This window comes from Physeter macrocephalus, chromosome 8, assembly GCF_002837175.3.
Source record: "Physeter macrocephalus isolate SW-GA chromosome 8, ASM283717v5, whole genome shotgun sequence".
NCBI lineage: Eukaryota > Metazoa > Chordata > Mammalia > Artiodactyla > Physeteridae > Physeter > Physeter macrocephalus.
Window position 1 is genome coordinate 142,282,233 of NC_041221.1, and position 18,894 is coordinate 142,301,126.

At 42.8% G+C, this 18,894-nt stretch overlaps 1 protein-coding gene across 2 annotated transcripts in view; it reads right to left on the reverse strand.

Moving 5' to 3' along the window:
* PPP2R2B (protein phosphatase 2 regulatory subunit Bbeta) overlaps positions 1 to 18,894 on the reverse strand; it is a 454,249-nt gene that overhangs the window by 298,814 nt on the left and 136,541 nt on the right. The window contains exon 2 of one of the 2 annotated variants that reach the window (XM_024122154.2): positions 919 to 1,112. In XM_024122154.2, coding sequence (XP_023977922.2) covers positions 919 to 1,112 — 194 coding nt within the window. Of the gene's footprint in view, positions 1 to 918; positions 1,113 to 18,894 lie in introns of those variants that run through there. The other variant, XM_028493345.2, reaches the window with a different exon arrangement.

Consider the following 18,894-nt stretch of genomic DNA (forward strand, 5'->3'; position numbering starts at 1 on the left):
AAAAAAAAAAAAAAAAAAGCCTCCTCTCTCTATTCCCACACAAAAGGCAAATGAGATTCCACCTGCTGACTTTCCTTTCCTGCCTGCACCTCACTCAGGCTAATGTCAGAACAAGCTGGGGGTGGGGGGGTGGGGAGAGGGAGAGAGAGAGAGAGAGAGAGAGAGAGAGAGACACGACAATTTCACCTCTTGGCAAAGCCCAGCTTACTGAACCCTCTTGCTTTCTGCTGGCTGTTGATTCAGCAGAAACTACTGCTGCAGAATTCATAATGGTGATTTTTAAAGGCCCCACTGATCGCATTGCTCGCCCCACGTGTCACACTCGTTCGCTCGCCGCCCCAGCACTGTTTCCCCAGCCACCTTTTTATATCTTGCTAATGCACTTCCAAGGGGAGAGGGGTTCGCCCTTTTTCAACGGGCCTTTTGGGCTTTTGATTGTCTAAGCAGGTAACCCGGCCGGAGAGATGAACGGGCAGGAAATGAAACCATGCCCACCCTTGCAGTCACTGAGAGACACATCATTCCGCTCAGACAGGGGAGGACCCACGGTCCTCTCGGGCCCCCTTGCTTCTTATCTCTCCCCTCACCCCGACCCCTGCATACATATTCGGGGAAGGGGTCATCTGCCTTTGGGGGGTCATTTTTCCAGCCGGGAGCCCCACCCTGAAAAACCTCATCCCCGAGGGCCATTTTAACTCCCGTGGGCGCCGGGTCCACCTGCTGCTGAACGCCCGGCTCGCCTCGCGGAGCCCGGATGGATGTGGGGCGCACCGGCAGCTGCCCCTGCGAGCCGAGCCCCCGCCCCAGCCCCGGGGCCCGCAGGAGTCTCCGCCGCTACTCGCCCGGCTGCCCGCGGAGCTCAGCGATCCGCAACTTGCGCCCTTCCCCAGCGGCGGAATGCGGCGGGGCTGGCGTTACCTTCGGTCGCATAGCTGTGGTCGCGCAGGAAACTGTTGTTGATTTTGCGGGTATCAATGTCCTCCTCCATTGACAGCAGGCTTACTTGCGTGGGAACCAGAAGCCGGCAGACAAGTATCCATGATCCCTCCCCGCAGCCAGTCTCACAGGAGAGGGGGGCAGGGGAGCCAGTGGGACTGCACCATGGTCCGAGCCTGAGGAGGAGACGGGGAGGCGGAGAGAGAAAAAAAATAAAAACCCGGCAATGGAGCTGTCACCTCCTCCGCCCGGGATCTCCGAGGCTGCGGCGGCTCCTCCCGCGGTGCGCTCACTCCAGCTCCAATTCCCGGTGAGGATGCTGCGCCTGCCTCCGCTGCGTCCGGGTGCCAAGATGCGCCGTGCCCCGAGGGGTCTGGTCCCGCCCGCCGCCCCGGAGGCGCTCACAAGCGGGGCTGGGGAGATGCCCAACAGGTTCCCCTCGTTGGCAGCCGCTCCGAAATGCAAAAAAGATCCCTCCTCCCCCTGGGAGAGCGGGCAGCCGCGACAAAATGGTGCCTTTCTGGACCCGAGCTGCAGCGGCGAGATGGCAGGGTCAGGATTCAGGCGGGCCCGGCCCGGATGAGGGTGCTGGTCCCACGGGAGGGCGGCTCGAGCTGGCGGGGGCTCGGCAGCCGGCGGGGAGCCGGGCAGGGCGCTGCAGCCGGCGCCAGCGCACTCACCCTCACACCCACACGCGCGCACTCGCAGCTGCCGCTGCTGCAGGAGGAGGCTGGAGGCGGCTGGTGCATTAAAGGCGAGGCTCCTCCCAACCGCGTCAGCAGCCCCAGGACTCTTCCCCAGCAGCTGTGGTGGCCGAGGCCGAGGCTGCGGCTGCTCTCTGCTGCAGTGGGGCGCACGCAGCCGCGAACCCGCACCTGGGCAGCGAGCAGCTAGCTTGCAGGTTGACGTGAAAAGCGTAGACGCGCTCTTCCAACCTCCCTCCCCCTAGCGCCACGCAGCTCAGGGCGGCGTTTACTCCAGCACCCAGAGTCCCTAGCTCGCTGCCTTTCTCCGGACACCTGTGCTTCAGGACCGCAAAGAGAAGTAGGTTCCCTTGCGTAGGCAGGAAGTCTACATACCGGTCCCTTTTGCTCACCCTTCCATAATGCATGTGGTCTCTGGATGAAGTTCAAGGGCGAGGCCTGGGGAGCGAAGCCTCGCACAGAGAGGAGAGAATGCTCATAGCCTAGCTTAAGCCCTCTCTGCGCTAGGAATAGATCGGGGAGCTGGGGCCAGAACTTTTCTGCGGATCACACCTGACTTCTCCCTTTCAAACAGAGTCAAAAACCTCTTCCACCTGTAGGCGTCTGCGTCTACACTGGCAGAGGGAAGAAGAGGGCTGAGTTATGAATCTTGTCAACATAGTCAGTCTGAAAAAGTCCACGTTCCCTAGCCCTTTGCACTTAGTTTTGGACAAACAGCTCCAGGCCCCCCTGCGGGTTTTGCTTGTGAAGACACAGCACTGCAGGAACCGCTGACATTTGCTCTCCACGTGAAAGGTACAGCGGAGCCCTGCGCCTTGGAGCCCTGTGCCAGCAGAGCGCCACTGCTTCCCTGAGGGAATTTCAAAGATCCAGTGAATACCAGAAAGAGGCCTATCTACCTACTTCAACTAGGAGGAAAATACAGAATCCCACCGCAACCCCAATTTTTCCCGAATCGCAAATCGCAAGTTCCATATTTGAAAGAAAATGAGATCGTTATTGTTATGAAACAACTACAATCATTTCTGAAGCAACCCAAATCACTAGAAAGCCAGTTTGGAAAAGAAATGTCCCCGATTTCCCCTTGCAGAAGGCATTCATTTCACTGGGTGTCACTGCAGGGAGAGGCGTCGGGAGAGACATCAGCGAATGTTTTGCTCAGTTAAACTCCACCAGTTTAGCTGGATGAGCCCACAGGGACCTTTGAGTTAATTATAGACATACAATGCTTCGCCTAACACAATTTAGAAAGTATTTGAAGTCAAAAAAAAAAATGGGAAAACAAGTCCTTAACTGAGGTTGGGAATTGCCATTAGATTTCCATGAAGAATAGATGCTTCTGGCAGGTGGAAAATGGCATTGTCCTCATCTCCAGAAAGCAACCGCACATCTCTGGGAGAAGAGAGGAGAAATATTCTTTGATATAATTTGGGGCGGGGAAGTTCATCTTACAGTAGATTCCATTTTTATTCTCATCTGTTGGTTAAGTCTTTCCTACTTGTTTGACTATCTGTGCCAAATTCACATATGAAATTCCAGGAACAGATGAAGACTGGTGCAAATTGATTTAATCCACTTCAGCTCCAGTTGCCATGGCTGGTTCTTCACATGATGAGCTGTATCCATCACCAAGGCTCCAGAGGCCAGCTCCTCTGTAGTTACAAAGCCCAGCTTCTCTTGCAGGTAGGCATAAGGGGGTGGGGGAAGAGGAAAGGGGAGAAAAGCTAAGTTCAGCTTGAAGTGGTGAGAAGACATCTTGCTCTGAGTTGAAATGACCTTACGTTGCCACTGGAGACCTTGGAGTAGTATCTGGGATATTCTCATCCATATCTTTCTAGAACGTGGGCTAGATTGGAACAGAGTTGCAAGATGAATCAGGAAGGCCCAGTCTCGTTAGCCAGGCTGTGCTTGAAGAATTTTCCACTGTAAGCAATGGGAGAAATGTCCCCTCCAGAGAACAAGCCTCTGGGTTTACTAAATTTTCCCTTTCCTGTTTCCTACAAAATTCTTCCTGCATTTATTTTATGCAGCAGTATAGGCAATGTTTTCCTAAGACACAAGTTGTGAGAAGGCAAGTTAGATGGCTCTCTACTCTTAAGTAGATTAAGTAGATTCCAAGGTTTCTATTTTGTGAACCACTCTTTTCTGCTGTGGGCAGTGGGGAACCATCCCCTCCAACCAAAACCAAGAAAAATACAGCTGTTGGCTTTGTTCCTTAACACAACGATGTGCAGTAAAGGAGGTCAGGGAGTGAAGGAAGCCCTGTGCAATCCTGCAGTTGTAAGAGGACTACACAGGCCGTTTCTAAGAAGACTCTCTGACCTTCTTTCTGTTCCTCCAGTGTGTCAAGTTCTTTCCAAAAGCTTTTGGCATTTGCACATGCCATTCATTCCCTGTGACCCTTCCTCGTGTTCCTGGCATTCTTCAGCATCACAGCTGAACTGTCCCTACTTCACTGAGGCATTCCCTGGCCTCCCCTTAGTCCTTGCCCCTGGTATTTTGTCTTAACATCTTTTTTTTGCTTCTTCATGGAACATTTGCCTTTTGTAATATTTGTTTCCTTATAATTGTCAACCATTCCACTATATCTCTGCTACTAAGAGTCTGGCACTTAGTAGATGCTCAATTATATTTACTGAATGGAGATAAATGTTTTGTAGATGAATGAGTAAATTACTGAATTTGTTCAGTGATATTCAGGTTTTAAAGCTCTACCTTTATTTCAATTCTTGCCCCCCAAAACCCAACAACAAAGTGTGTTGTAAGCCAGTAAATTTCTAGCTTGTAACTCCTATTCCTATTGAAATAACTGTCCTACCCATTCCTGCATGCATATGCACCAAAAATATTTACTGAGCACTTAATATATGACAAGAATTATTGTAGGTGCTGGGATACAGTTAAAACAGAGTCCCTTTCTTCACAGAACTGAAATTCTATCATCTGATTTTAGTAATATGAGTTTTCTTAGAGATACAACAAATACATTATAAATTAACAGACCAGAGCATAATGTTAAGTGTCAAGACTCCGATATCAAGCAAAGCTGATTTTCTGCCACTTATTATTATGTCCTTGAGCAAGTTACAAGATCTCCCAAGCCATGTTTTTTTTTGTTTTTGTTTTTTTTTTTTTTCGGTATGCGGGCCTCTCACTGCCGTGGCCTCTCCCGTCGCGGAGCACAGGCTCCGGACGCACAGGCTCAGCGGCCGCGGCTCACGGGCCCAGCCGCTCCGCGGCACGCGGGATCCTCCCGGACCGGGGCACGAACCCGTGTCCCGTGCATCGGCAGGCGGACTCTCAACCACTGCGCCACCAGGGAAGCCCCATGTTTTTTTTTAATCTATAAATCAGGGAGGAAAAAAAAAGTTAATGGAGTTATTATGAGGATTAAATGAGATAATACTTGGAAAGAATATATTGCAATCACTTGTTGAGTATTTGCTATCATCACCACCAGCACTATGGAACAAATATTTAGGTACCTACCATGACAGCCACTGGGATAGGACTAAAGATTCAGCAACATCAGTGCTGAAGATGTACAGTCATCTCTGCCATCATGGAACTTAGTATCTGATTTACAATTTATGGAAAGGGGGCCACAGGCTACAAAAGGGGCAGCAGAGGATGCTCTGAAAGGCTGGCCTAATTCAGGCTTGTGCTTTACACAGAAAAGGGCAATTACAAATACACAGCCTTCTTAAGTTACACAATCTAGCATGACAGCACGGGAACACATTCTTTTTTTCATCACCTTTATTATGTTCCCCCAATGCTCTCACATACCCCTAGCCCAGTTAAGTTAGCCCTGCCTACATTGGAAACTACTTGCAGGTCATGCTGTCCAATTAGCACATTAAATATCTAGAATTTTATTAAAACCTTTGACCTAAGCCAGTCTAGAGATTCTTAATATAGGCTTTAGGTGTCACACAGTCCTGATTTTTTGTCCCAGCTCAGGCATTTATGAATTTCATGACCTTTGGCAAGTAATTTAACATCTCTAGCCTCTGTATTTGCAACATTGGAAGAAAATAATAGGAACTACTTCATAGGGTTGTTGAGTGGCTTCAGAGACATTGTAAAGAAAGTGCTTAATACAGGCTTGGCCCATAGCCAGACCTCACAAAAATGTTGCTTTGGCCTCCTGGTAGTGGCTCATGAGGTCTCCACTGGCAGAGAATTGGAGAGATGCACGACAAGTCAGTCATGTGAACACAAGTGACCTAGAAACCTGAGTTTACCACCTAGCAATCTGTCTTAACGAGCACTAGACACTGGATATAAGAGATTTTACCATCTTGCAGAAAGCCCTTTATAAGCCACGAAGTCCTGTGCAAGTGGAAGGCATTAGGATTATCCTTTCTTGATTTTCACATTATGTAAGTACAGACCTAATCACGTTTGTCTATCATGGAAGCCTATGGAATCCCTCTCTAGGATCATTCAGCCCCAAATGCACAACTGTCTCTCTGAGGTGGTTTGCATTGACTGCCCAGAGGATGACCTCTTGAGTTTCTAGCAAGGTTTGCAATTCTTTATTGTGCGTGTTACAACGTGTAATAAATACCACATGAGTGGGCATTTAACCTGGGAGAAGAAAACAAAACATCTTGCCTTCAAAATGTTGTATTAATTCTAGATTCTGGATACCTAGTGGATTTCACTGTGTACAACATTCCCTCAATTATCCAAGTCCAGCAATTTATGCAAAGAAACAGTGGTATGCTGGAGCTGGTATGTGCTGGCTGTTGAGAGCTGATTCTGTCGATTACACACATCTTTTTGCCAGCTCTGCTGTGGGTTGACATCATGTTGCTAGCTTAAAATCTGAAATCTGCCGTGGTGGGTTATTTATATCATAGAGGTAAAAAAAACCTATGTAAATCAGGGCTTTGGCTTTTTTGGGGGGGTGGGGCTGGGGGGTGGGAGAGCTGATTGTTAAACATTTACCACTACAACAGTAGAAATACATTAATTGCTGATATAGCTTTCTACTTATATGTGTTACCTGTGCAAAGTTCCTTTCAATTCCTCGATACTAAGTCTCCCAAGCTGTGTCAAATTCTAGAACATTCCACCATCTGATCAAACTTTGGCCATAATTTAAATAACTCTTAAAAAATCCTACCTTTACCATAAAACATTCCCACAGCCTTCAGAGGAAACCTGATACCTTTGTTTGATCCCCTTCAGGCTGGTTATGAAATTGCCACAGTGGACCTGTGAGTGATGGCCCCTGCATGGCTCCTAGATCTGACAACATAAGGAAAGTTAGGTGCATGATCACTCTCAATGAATAGTTCTTTTCTACTGCTTAAGCTCGATTGTCACCTTTCTTTTGCCCTTGATTTGCCTAAATGCAAAACAAAAACATCCATTGTGCTTAGTTTCATCAGTAGCTCTTCCCTTGCACTTGTCAGGCTAGGATATTGAAGCCATGACAGAAAAAATACATAAATCGAAGAGTCCAGATCTTAGAGCCTTTTCTCATTCAGTGGTTTAAATTTAAATTAAATTCAGAGAGTTTAGACCATCTTACTCAAGACAGTTTGTATTTGCATTATATTTGTTAGGTATAAAGTGAGGATTTATGAAACCAGTTTAGCAAAGCTCAAGGGCTATTGTCTAGTACCTGATGAAATGTCTTAAAGTAAAATTTCAGTATAATTTAAACAAGAAATATATATTGGGAAATGTCTTCAAATTCCTTTAAAATGTACCAAGCAATAACACTTTACAGAATTTATCCTAAGAAAATAATCATGGATGTGGGCAAAAATTTAGCCATAAGGGTATTTTCACAGAGCACTGTCTATAATTATTAAAAATTGGTGGCAAGCCAAGTGTCCAGCAATAGAATTGTCTAGGCAAATTATGGTGTGTACATATAGTGGGAAATTATTGAGCCACTGATATAATAGTAATAGCTAATGCTTATCGAGCATCTATTATATACTAGGCACTATGCAAAAGGTTTCACTAGCATTATCTCATTTAATTCTAACAACAGCCCCTATGAGGTAAATTATCTCTGTTTTACTAAGGCTAGTAGAGAGAAATAATATAACCAAAGTCAAACAAATAGGAGCCTGGCTCTGTGTGTGTGTGTGTGTGTGTGTGTTTGTGTATGTGTGTCTGTTGGGTGGGTCAAGGTCACAACAGAAACTTAGAGGTCTTTTTCCAAACCACCCACCACTAGAGTCTGATCTGTACTTCTTAGAAATCAATAGCCTCTCAGTTGAAAATCACTCCTATTGTGTTGGTGAGGAGGTGGCGAAATTGGAACCCTCACACTGCTTGTGGGATTGTATAATGGTGCAACCACAAATAGTTTGGCAGTTCCTCAAAATGTTAGAGTTGCCATATGACCCAACAATTCCACTTCTAGGTATACACCCAAGAGAATTGAAAACGCATATTCACACAAAAACTTGTAGATGAATATTCTAAGCAGCATTATTCATAATATCCCCAAAGTGGAAATAACCCAAATATTTATCAACTGATAAACGGATGAATAAAATGTGATATATCTATATAAAGGATTATTATTCAGCTGTAAATAGTAATGAAGTACTGATACATGTTACAACATGGATGGACCTTGAAAACATTATACTAAGCAAAAGAAGCCAGTCACAAAAGACCATGTATTGTATGACTCCGTTTATGTGAAATGTTCAGAATGGGCAAATCCATAGAGACAAAGTAGATTAGTTGCCAGGGGCTGAGATGGGGGAATAAGAGTGACTACTTATGGGTTTGGGATTTCCTTTTGGAATAATGAAAATATTCTAAAATTACTTAAGGGCAATAGCCACACAACTCTGAATATACTAAAACCCACTGAACTGAATACTTTAGAAAGATGTTTCAAAAGGTACAAACTTCCAGTTATAAGATAAACAAGTACTAGCGATGTAAAAGTACAATATGATAAACATAATTGACACTGTTGTATGTTATATATGAAAGTTGTTAAAAAGAGTTAATCATAAGCATTCTCATTACAAGGAAAAATTTTTTCCTGTTTTTTTAAAAATTTTGTATCTATATGAGATGATGTATGTTCACTAAACTTATTGTGATAATCATTTCATGATGTACAACAAATCATGCTGGACACCTGAAACTTATACAATGCTGTGTGTCAATAAAACTGTAAGAGGAAAAAAAAGTTTCAATAAAGCTGTTATTAAAGATTAAAAAATCTCTGCTGTCATAAACCATTATTACCTCTAGGAGTATGATATAGCCCTCAGGTTAATATTAGTGCAGAAAAACTTAAATGCATGTAATGACAAGTACAGATATTCATGTCATGTTTAAAAAAGTCAAAAAACAATATATACGGACTGGTCCCCTTTTATGGTCAAAAAAATGTGTGTATCTCAAAAGGAATATATGAAAATACTTAACAGTGGTTATGTGTGGTTTTCCTTGTGGTTCCTATTCTCGTCAAAGAAAATTTAGGTCTTTTTTTTTTTTTTGGTTGCACAGCCCAGCATGTGGGATCTTAGCGCCCCAGCCAGGGACTGAACCCATGCCCCCTGCAGTGGAAGCGTGGAGTCTTAACCACTGGACCACCAGGGAAGTCCCCGTGTATCATTTTTGTAGTAAGAAAATTTTTTAAAGGTTTTTTTGAATGTTATGAAATACTTTTTAGATGAAACTTTGTATTGAAAAGGTCAAAAATCATTTTATGCACACCTGAAAATTGAGAGACACTGATGTAAATGTGTATGCTATCAAATGCACAGAACAGCTCTACCCCAAAGTAATACAATGCAAGACACATTTTTGTTTGTAAATTCTTCAAGTTGCCACATTAACAAGTGAAAAGAAACAGATAAAATTAATTTTAATGATGCTTAAATTTTTTGAAACTAAAATGAAAATATTTTATTTAATCCAATATGTCAAAAATTGATTTCAACATATATAGAATATAGAATAATTAACTATATATGTACACTTTTGTTTTTAATGCCAAGTTTTTAAAATCTGGTGTGCATTTTACACTTGACAGCGCCTCTCAAAAAAGGCACATTTTTAGGGCTCAATAACCGCACATGCCTAGTGGCTAAAGCACAAGTATAGAGGAACTATTCCAAAAGTGTTATTCCACTCACAAAATGAGTTTTATCATATTCTTCCAAAGGAAAATTTTCATCTATCAAGTACTTGAATTAGACTGTAATACTAAAACCAAACCAAGCAACTTTAATCTGATGAACCTCACAACTATTTAAAGTAATACAAACTGAATATGAAAAAATATATAGACATACCCACGTGTACATATATATGTAATAGTAAATTTGAACCCAATCTGCATTTCCCCCTAAAACTAGTAAGCTGAATTAATAAAATGATAAAAGATCAAGATTCTAAAAGTGCTAAGATGATACTACATAATACATACCAGATAGCAAGAAAGATGTAATTCAGTCACTGTATAGTTACCGCCCTAATAAGCCAACTGTTTAGTTCAACACCTATGGCTTCCATGCCAGCCAGTAGAAGAAGCCAAATAACCAGATGTCACTACTAAAAAAGGAATTTTCACAGCTGGGTATCTGGACTCTATTACATCCACTAAAGGTGGAGAAATTTAAAGGTACAATTATAGGAATCCGGCTGAAAACTATTACAGTCTTTTAGATTGGATCAGAGAGTAGAAATGTGTGGTCACATGATCAGTGGCGTGATTTCTGAAGACGTAATGAATTAGATGCAGCACTGCCTTTAACACCTGCACGCAAAACAGTTTTGTGTGTATAGCTGAGCGCTCCCTCCTTCCTAAACACACTTTCTTCACTGATTCCCAGGTAGCACCCTCTCTCGATTCTCCTGTTACCTCAATGCACACTCCTTCTCCAGCTCATTTGCTGCTATTCCTCACTGCTTGCCTCGACCTCTGCAAGCAACCTAGAGTTCAAAGTTCTCAGATTTCTCTATCCACAGTCCCATAGGAGGTGACCTCGTCCAATCTCATGGCTTGCCACTCACTTGATGATAAAACCATATGACCCAGCAATCCCCACTACTGGCCATAGACTCTGAGAAAACCATCATTCAAAAAGAGTCATGTACCCCAATGTTCATTGCAGCTCTATTTACAATAGCCAGGACATGGAAGCCACCTAAGTGTCCATCGACAGATGAATGGATAATGAAGATGTGGCACATATATACAATGGAATATTACTCAGCCATAAAAAGAAACAAAATTGAGTTATTTGTAGTGAGGTGGATGGACCTAGAGTCTGTCAGACAGAGCAAAGTAAGTCAGAAAGAGGAAAACAAATACCATATGCTAACACATATATATGGAATCTATAAAAAAAATGGTTATGAAGAACCCAGGGGCAAGACAGGAATAAAGACACAGATGTAGAGAATGGACTTGAGGACACGGGGAGGGGGAAGGGTAAGCTGGGACAAAGTGAGAGAGTGGCACGGACATATGTACACTACCAAAGTAAGCTGAATTAATAAAATGATAAAAGATCAAGATTCTAAAAGTGCTAAGATGATACTACATAATACATACCAGATAGCAAGAAAGATGTAATTCAGTCACTGTATAGTTACCGCCCTAATAAGCCAACTGTTTAGTTCAACACCTATGGCTTCCATGCCAGCCAGTAGAAGAAGCCAAATAACCAGATGTCACTACTAAAAAAGGAATTTTCACAGCTGGGTATCTGGACTCTATTACATCCACTAAAGGTGGAGAAATTTAAAGGTACAATTATAGGAATCCGGCTGAAAACTATTACAGTCTTTTAGATTGGATCAGAGAGTAGAAATGTGTGGTCACATGATCAGTGGCGTGATTTCTGAAGACGTAATGAATTAGATGCAGCACTGCCTTTAACACCTGCACGCAAAACAGTTTTGTGTGTATAGCTGAGCGCTCCCTCCTTCCTAAACACACTTTCTTCACTGATTCCCAGGTAGCACCCTCTCTCGATTCTCCTGTTACCTCAATGCACACTCCTTCTCCAGCTCATTTGCTGCTATTCCTCACTGCTTGCCTCGACCTCTGCAAGCAACCTAGAGTTCAAAGTTCTCAGATTTCTCTATCCACAGTCCCATAGGAGGTGACCTCGTCCAATCTCATGGCTTGCCACTCACTTGATGATAAAACCATATGACCCAGCAATCCCCACTACTGGCCATAGACTCTGAGAAAACCATCATTCAAAAAGAGTCATGTACCCCAATGTTCATTGCAGCTCTATTTACAATAGCCAGGACATGGAAGCCACCTAAGTGTCCATCGACAGATGAATGGATAATGAAGATGTGGCACATATATACAATGGAATATTACTCAGCCATAAAAAGAAACAAAATTGAGTTATTTGTAGTGAGGTGGATGGACCTAGAGTCTGTCAGACAGAGCAAAGTAAGTCAGAAAGAGGAAAACAAATACCATATGCTAACACATATATATGGAATCTATAAAAAAAATGGTTATGAAGAACCCAGGGGCAAGACAGGAATAAAGACACAGATGTAGAGAATGGACTTGAGGACACGGGGAGGGGGAAGGGTAAGCTGGGACAAAGTGAGAGAGTGGCACGGACATATGTACACTACCAAATGTAAAATAGATAGCTAGTGGGAAGCAGCCGCATAGCACAGAGAGATCAGCTCGGTGCTTTGTGACCACCTAGAGGGGTGGGATAGGGAGGGTGGGAGGGAGACGCAAGAGGGAGGGGATATGGGGATATATGTATATGTATAGCTGATTCACTTTGTTATACAACAGAAACTAACACACCATTATAAAGCAATTATACTCCAATAAAGATGTTAAAAAAAAAAAAAAAACACCTCCTAAATGAATACTGAGCACAAACCTCTCCACTGACTCCCAGGCTAATAACACCAACAGCTGATCTGATATTTCCCTGATATCCACCAGGCAGCTCAATCCCTAATGGCGCCCCCGCCAGAACCACTCCATCTCCTGTTCCTTGACTCCTCTCTCATTCCCTACATTCTTCCAGTCCATCAGCAAATCCTGCCAGCTCTAACTTCAAAATGCATCCAGAATCCAACCACTCCTCACCACTTCCACGGCTACTACCACGCTCCAACTACCAACGCATCTCATCATGATAGTTTCAATAGACTCTAAAGAGTATGTGATCCCTCCTTTGCCCCCCTACAGAATAGTTTCTGTGCAGCAGGCAGAATAGGCTTTTTAAATGCAAATCACGTCATGTCACTTTTTTGCTCCAAGCCCTTTATTGGCTTCCTACACATTCAGAGTAAAACTCTTTTAAAATGCTGGCAAGGTTTAGCCCTTGCTATAGCTCTATTTTTTTTTTTTTTTTTTTCCACTTCTCACCTGCAGCATCACCAACTCTGTCTCAACCTCCTTCCCTCCACCCCACACAGAGACACAGTGGCATCTTTATTGTCTGCCAAACACACCAGGAAGAAAACTTCCACCCCGGAACCTGTGCATCTGCTGTTCCCACTGGCCTGAGGCCTTCCTTCAGTCAGCAGCATAGCTCAGAGCTTCACCTCATTCAGCTGTTGCTCCATAATCAACATGTCTGAGATGTCTTTCTTGACCACTCTATATAAGGTAAAATAGCACCCCTCTCTACCAGCAACCCCAGCCCCTGTGTTGCTACGTGACAGTATATATTTTGGCTTTAATTATTACACGAGGACATAATATTCAGGGAGACAGGGGTGTTTTTGTTCTCTGCACTATATCTGGCCCTAGTAAAGTGCCTGGCACATACTGGTTACTACTTTTTTTTAAGAGGGTAAATAGAAAGTTATTAGACAATTAAGTTGACTTAACTCCCCAGTACTTTAAGGGCAATATCAAGGGGAGAAATTACTACTCTCTTTTAAAAGTCACAGGGATATGGGGAAAAGGGAACCCTCATGTATTGTTGGTGGGAATGTAAATTGCTGCAACCACTATGGAAAACAGTGTGGAGATTCATCAGAAAAATTAAAAACAGGACTACCATATGATCCAGCAATTTCACTCCTGGATATTTACCCGAGGAAAACTAAAACACTAATTAGAAAAGATATATGCACCTCTGTGTTCATTGCAGCATTATTTACAACAGCCAAGATATGGAAACCACCCCAACTGCCCATCAACAGATGAATAAAGATATGGTGTATGTGTGTGTGTGTGTGTGTGTGTGTGTATAAAATGGAATATTAGCCATAAAAACAATGAAATCTTGCCATCTGCAACAACATGGATAGACCCAGAGGATATTATGTTTAGTGAAATAAGTCAGACAAAGAAAGACAAACACTGTATGATTTCACTCCTATGTGGAATCTAAAGAAACAAAACAAATAAACAAACAAAACAGAAACAGAGTTATAGATACAGAGAATAAACAGGTAGCTACCAGAGGAGAGGGGGCTAGGGGGAGGAAAGGAATAGGTGAGGGAGATTAAAGAGGTACAAACTTCAGCTGCAAAATAAGAGTCTTGGGTATGAAAGGTACAGTGTGGAGAATATAGTCAATAACTAAGTAATATCTTTGTATAGTGACAGATCATAACTAGACTTACGGTGGTGATCATTTTGAAACATATAGAAAAAAATCACTATGCTGTGTAGCAGGAAGTAACATAGTGTTGTAGGTCAATTATACTTCAAAAACAAGAAACCAAGCATACTGGGCTTCCTTGGTGGCACAGTGCTTAAGAATCCACCTGCCAGTGCAGGGGACACGGGTCGAGCCCTGGTCCGGGGAGATCCCACATGCCATGGAGCAACTAGACCCGTGTGCCACAACTACTGAGCCTATGCTCTAGAGCCCACGAGCCACAACTACTGAGCCCACGTGCCACAACTACTGAAGCCCACATGCCTAGAGCCTGTGCTCCGTAACAAGAGAAGCCACCACAATGAGAAGCCCGCGCACCGCAATGAAGAGTAGCCCCGGCTCGCCGCAACTAGAGAAAGCCCGTGCGCAGCAACGAAGACCCAATGCAGCCAAAATAAAATAAAAATAAAAAATAAATTAAAAAAAAAAGAAACCAAACATACAGACAAACTTATGGAAAAATATCAGATTTGTGGTTACCAGAGGCAAGAGGTAGGGGGAGAGGGAATCGGATGAAGGTAGTCAAAAAGTATAAATTCCCATTTATAACATAAATAAGTACTAGAGATGTGATGTACAACCTGATCAATATAATTAACCCTGCTGTACATTATATATAAAAGTTGTTAAGAGTAATCCTTAGAGTTCTCATCACAAGCAAAACATTTTTTTTCTATTTCTTTAATTTTGTATCTGTATGAGATGGCGTATGTGCACTAAACTTACTGGGAAAATCATTCCATGATGTATGTAAGTCAAATCATTGTGCTGTACACCTTAAACTTATACAGTGCTGTATGTCAGTTATATCTCAATAAAACTGGAAGGAAAAAAAAAGTCCCAGGGGCCAACCCTGGGTAAAACTGAAATAAGCAAGCTCCTTGATCCTCTTCATCTTCCTCATCTCCATTTTTCTGCTCTGAGGTGGGCCAGGGCAGAGCTGCAGAAGGGCCTGCATCATCCCCCGCTGACCCAAGGCTGCAGAGGTCTGGGAAGACAGCCTTTATGCTCACTGAGAATCAGCGTTAATCATCTTCTTGCTACACCACCACATTCTGCTCTTTATCCTTCTTTGGAAGGAAATTTCTAAGTATTGGCACCTTTGGAAGCTACAGGACATATCACATAGTAAACTTAGCTCAGCACGTGGGAAAACATTTTCATAAATACAAAGTGCTGCGCAAACAAGGATAACACCCTGGCCATCACTATACTAGAGGAAGAAATTCTAGAAGCTGAATTCAAGAGCTCGATGGACCTTGAACTTATAAGCAAGTCTGAGTATATTTTAAAACTCCATAAATATTTATGGAATAAATAGAGAGTGAAAATAATTACATTAAACATCCCTCAAATAGAGACCTCTGTAATTTCCATCTGGCATCTGCAGCATTACAAGGATGAACAAAGTATGATAACAAAAGTTTACGCATTTACATCTGAAAAGTAGCATAAGGCCTTGGAGCAGTGACTTTAACGTGTTGGGGGTCACAGATCCTTCTGAGAATTTGATAAAGGTTTTGAATTCTCTCCCCAGAAGAAAACATAGTTTAGAGCACTTCTTGCTCCCAAATGCTGACTCATCACATCTATTTCATGGACAGAGAAAGAAGGGGAAAAAAAAAGACCTAGGACCAAAGAGAGGCCCCAAGTTGAATGCAAGTTTAAAATTACACTGTCACTACCTCCCACCTATATTTTTATAGGGAGACTAATAATAGCTAACACATACATAGCTCTTAATAGTACTGAGGTAAGGCCAGATGTGAGACTTCTATATAAGATGGGTCCCTAAAGTATAAGAGGAGAATGGTTGAAGGCAGGACTTTTGAGAACCAGACAGCTTGAGTTCAGATCTTGGCTCCAGTGTTTCCTAGCAGTATGATGTTGAGCAACTTACTTAATCCCCCTGTGCTTCAATTTCATTTGCAAAATACCAATAACAGTATCTTCTTCAAAGGGTTGTTGTAAACATTAAATGAGTTGATATATATAAAATATTATAAAACAGTCCATGGCACATAATACACACCTAAACAATGTTAGCTGATGTTATGAGGCACTGCAGACTGTCATTATTATGTGCTCCGATGTCCACATGAACACCAGGTTTATTCACTTTTCCAATTCTCATTCTTGAATTGTTTTGGCAGATGTGCTTCTTGTCCCCGTACCTCCTTTTTTTTTTTTTTTTTAAGCTAACCCAAAGACATGGTTCCATTACAAGTAAGTGTGAAACTGTTCATGTCAGTGGGCTCATGATGGAGGCATAGATTCATTCAACATCAATCATGCATTACCTGCCTGCTATGTGCTTAGCACTAGCCTTTTTAGGTACTGTGAAGCAACTCACACTTCAATTGCAAAGATAAATGCTAAAACTTATGTGTCCATAAGAGACTAATCAAGTGTAGATTGACCACAATGTAAGAATTTAGAGGTATTCAGCTGAGCAAGAACAGCTTCAAAAGGTAAAATGGACAAATGACACACTTGATCGAGGGGTAGCTACATAATTTGTGGGGCTCAATCCAAAATGAAAACACGGGGCTCTTTGTTCTTAGTATTGGGAATTTTAAGACTGACAGCAGAGCTTTAATGCAAGCACAGGCATAGGAGTCACATATACTGGACATGTCACTGCACCATGGAGCTGGCCCTGCCTTGAAGGCTGGGAGGTCTCATGGATGCTTCCTAGACTATTGGCCATGTCATGCATGTACCTATCTCTGTGTCCTTTCTTCTACTTTTTCCTCCTAGCCAAAAAGATTTTGCTTATTTGTTCAACCTAGGAAAATCCTAAGTATCCTTCAAATTCCAGCTCAAGTTTTAGCTTAGAGGGAAAATGATAGAATGAAAAGAGCCCTGAACTTGAAGTTAGAAGAGCTAAGGCCAAGTCTGCCTTTCCCAGACTCTGGAGCTCTGGGCAAGTCTCTTAACTTTTCTGGTACTTGGTTGGGGAAACCGATTTTAAAAGTCTCTAATAGGGGCTTCCCTGGTGGCGCAGTGGTTGAGAGTCCGCCTGCCGATGCAGGGGACACGGGTTCGTGCCCCAGTCCGGGAAGATACCACATGCCGCGGAGTTCTCTCCCCAGAAGAAAACATAGTTTAGAGCACTTCTTGCTCCCAAATGCTGACTCATCACATCTATTTCATGGACAGAGAAAGAAGGGGAAAAAAAAAGACCTAGGACCAAAGAGAGGCCCCAAGTTGAATGCAAGTTTAAAATTACACTGTCACTACCTCCCACCTATATTTTTATAGGGAGACTAATAATAGCTAACACATACATAGCTCTTAATAGTACTGAGGTAAGGCCAGATGTGAGACTTCTATATAAGATGGGCCCCTAAAGTATAAGAGGAGAATGGTTGAAGGCAGGACTTTTGAGAACCAGACAGCTTGAGTTCAGATCTTGGCTCCAGTGTTTCCTAGCAGTATGATGTTGAGCAACTTACTTAATCCCCCTGTGCTTCAATTTCATTTGCAAAATACCAATAACAGTATCTTCTTCAAAGGGTTGTTGTAAACATTAAATGAGTTGATATATATAAAATATTATAAAACAGTCCATGGCACATAATACACACCTAAACAATGTTAGCTGATGTTATGAGGCACTGCAGACTGTCATTATTATGTGCTCTGATGTCCACATGAACACCAGGTTTATTCACTTTTCCAATTCTCATTCTTGAATTGTTTTGGCAGATGTGCTTCTTGTCCCGTACCTCCTTTTTTTTTTTTTTTTTAAGCTAACCCAAAGACATGGTTCCATTACAAGTAAGTGTGAAACTGTTCATGTCAGTGGGCTCATGATGGAGGCATAGATTCATTCAACATCAATCATGCATTACCTGCCTGCTATGTGCTTAGCACTAGCCTTTTTAGGTACTGTGAAGCAACTCACACTTCAATTGCAAAGATAAATGCTAAAACTTATGTGTCCATAAGAGACTAATCAAGTGTAGATTGACCACAATGTAAGAATTTAGAGGTATTCAGCTGAGCAAGAACAGCTTCAAAAGGTAAAATGGACAAATGACACACTTGATCGAGGGGTAGCTACATAATTTGTGGGGCTCAATCCAAAATGAAAACACGGGGCTCTTTGTTCTTAGTATTGGGAATTTTAAGACTGACAGCAGAGCTTTAATGCAAGCACAGGCATAGGAGTCACATATACTGGACATGTCACTGCACCATGGAGCTGGCCCTGCCTTGAAGGCTGGGAGGTCTCATGGATGCTTCCTAGACTATTGGCCATGTCATGCATGTACCTATCTCTGTGTCCTTTCTTCTACTTTTTCCTCCTAGCCAAAAAGATTTTGCTTATTTGTTCAACCTAGGAAAATCCTAAGTATCCTTCAAATTCCAGCTCAAGTTTTAGCTTAGAGGGAAAATGATAGAATGAAAAGAGCCCTGAACTTGAAGTTAGAAGAGCTAAGGCCAAGTCTGCCTTTCCCAGACTCTGGAGCTCTGGGCAAGTCTCTTAACTTTTCTGGTACTTGGTTGGGGAAACCGATTTTAAAAGTCTCTAATAGGGGCTTCCCTGGTGGCGCAGTGGTTGAGAGTCCGCCTGCCGATGCAGGGGACACGGGTTCGTGCCCCAGTCCGGGAAGATACCACAT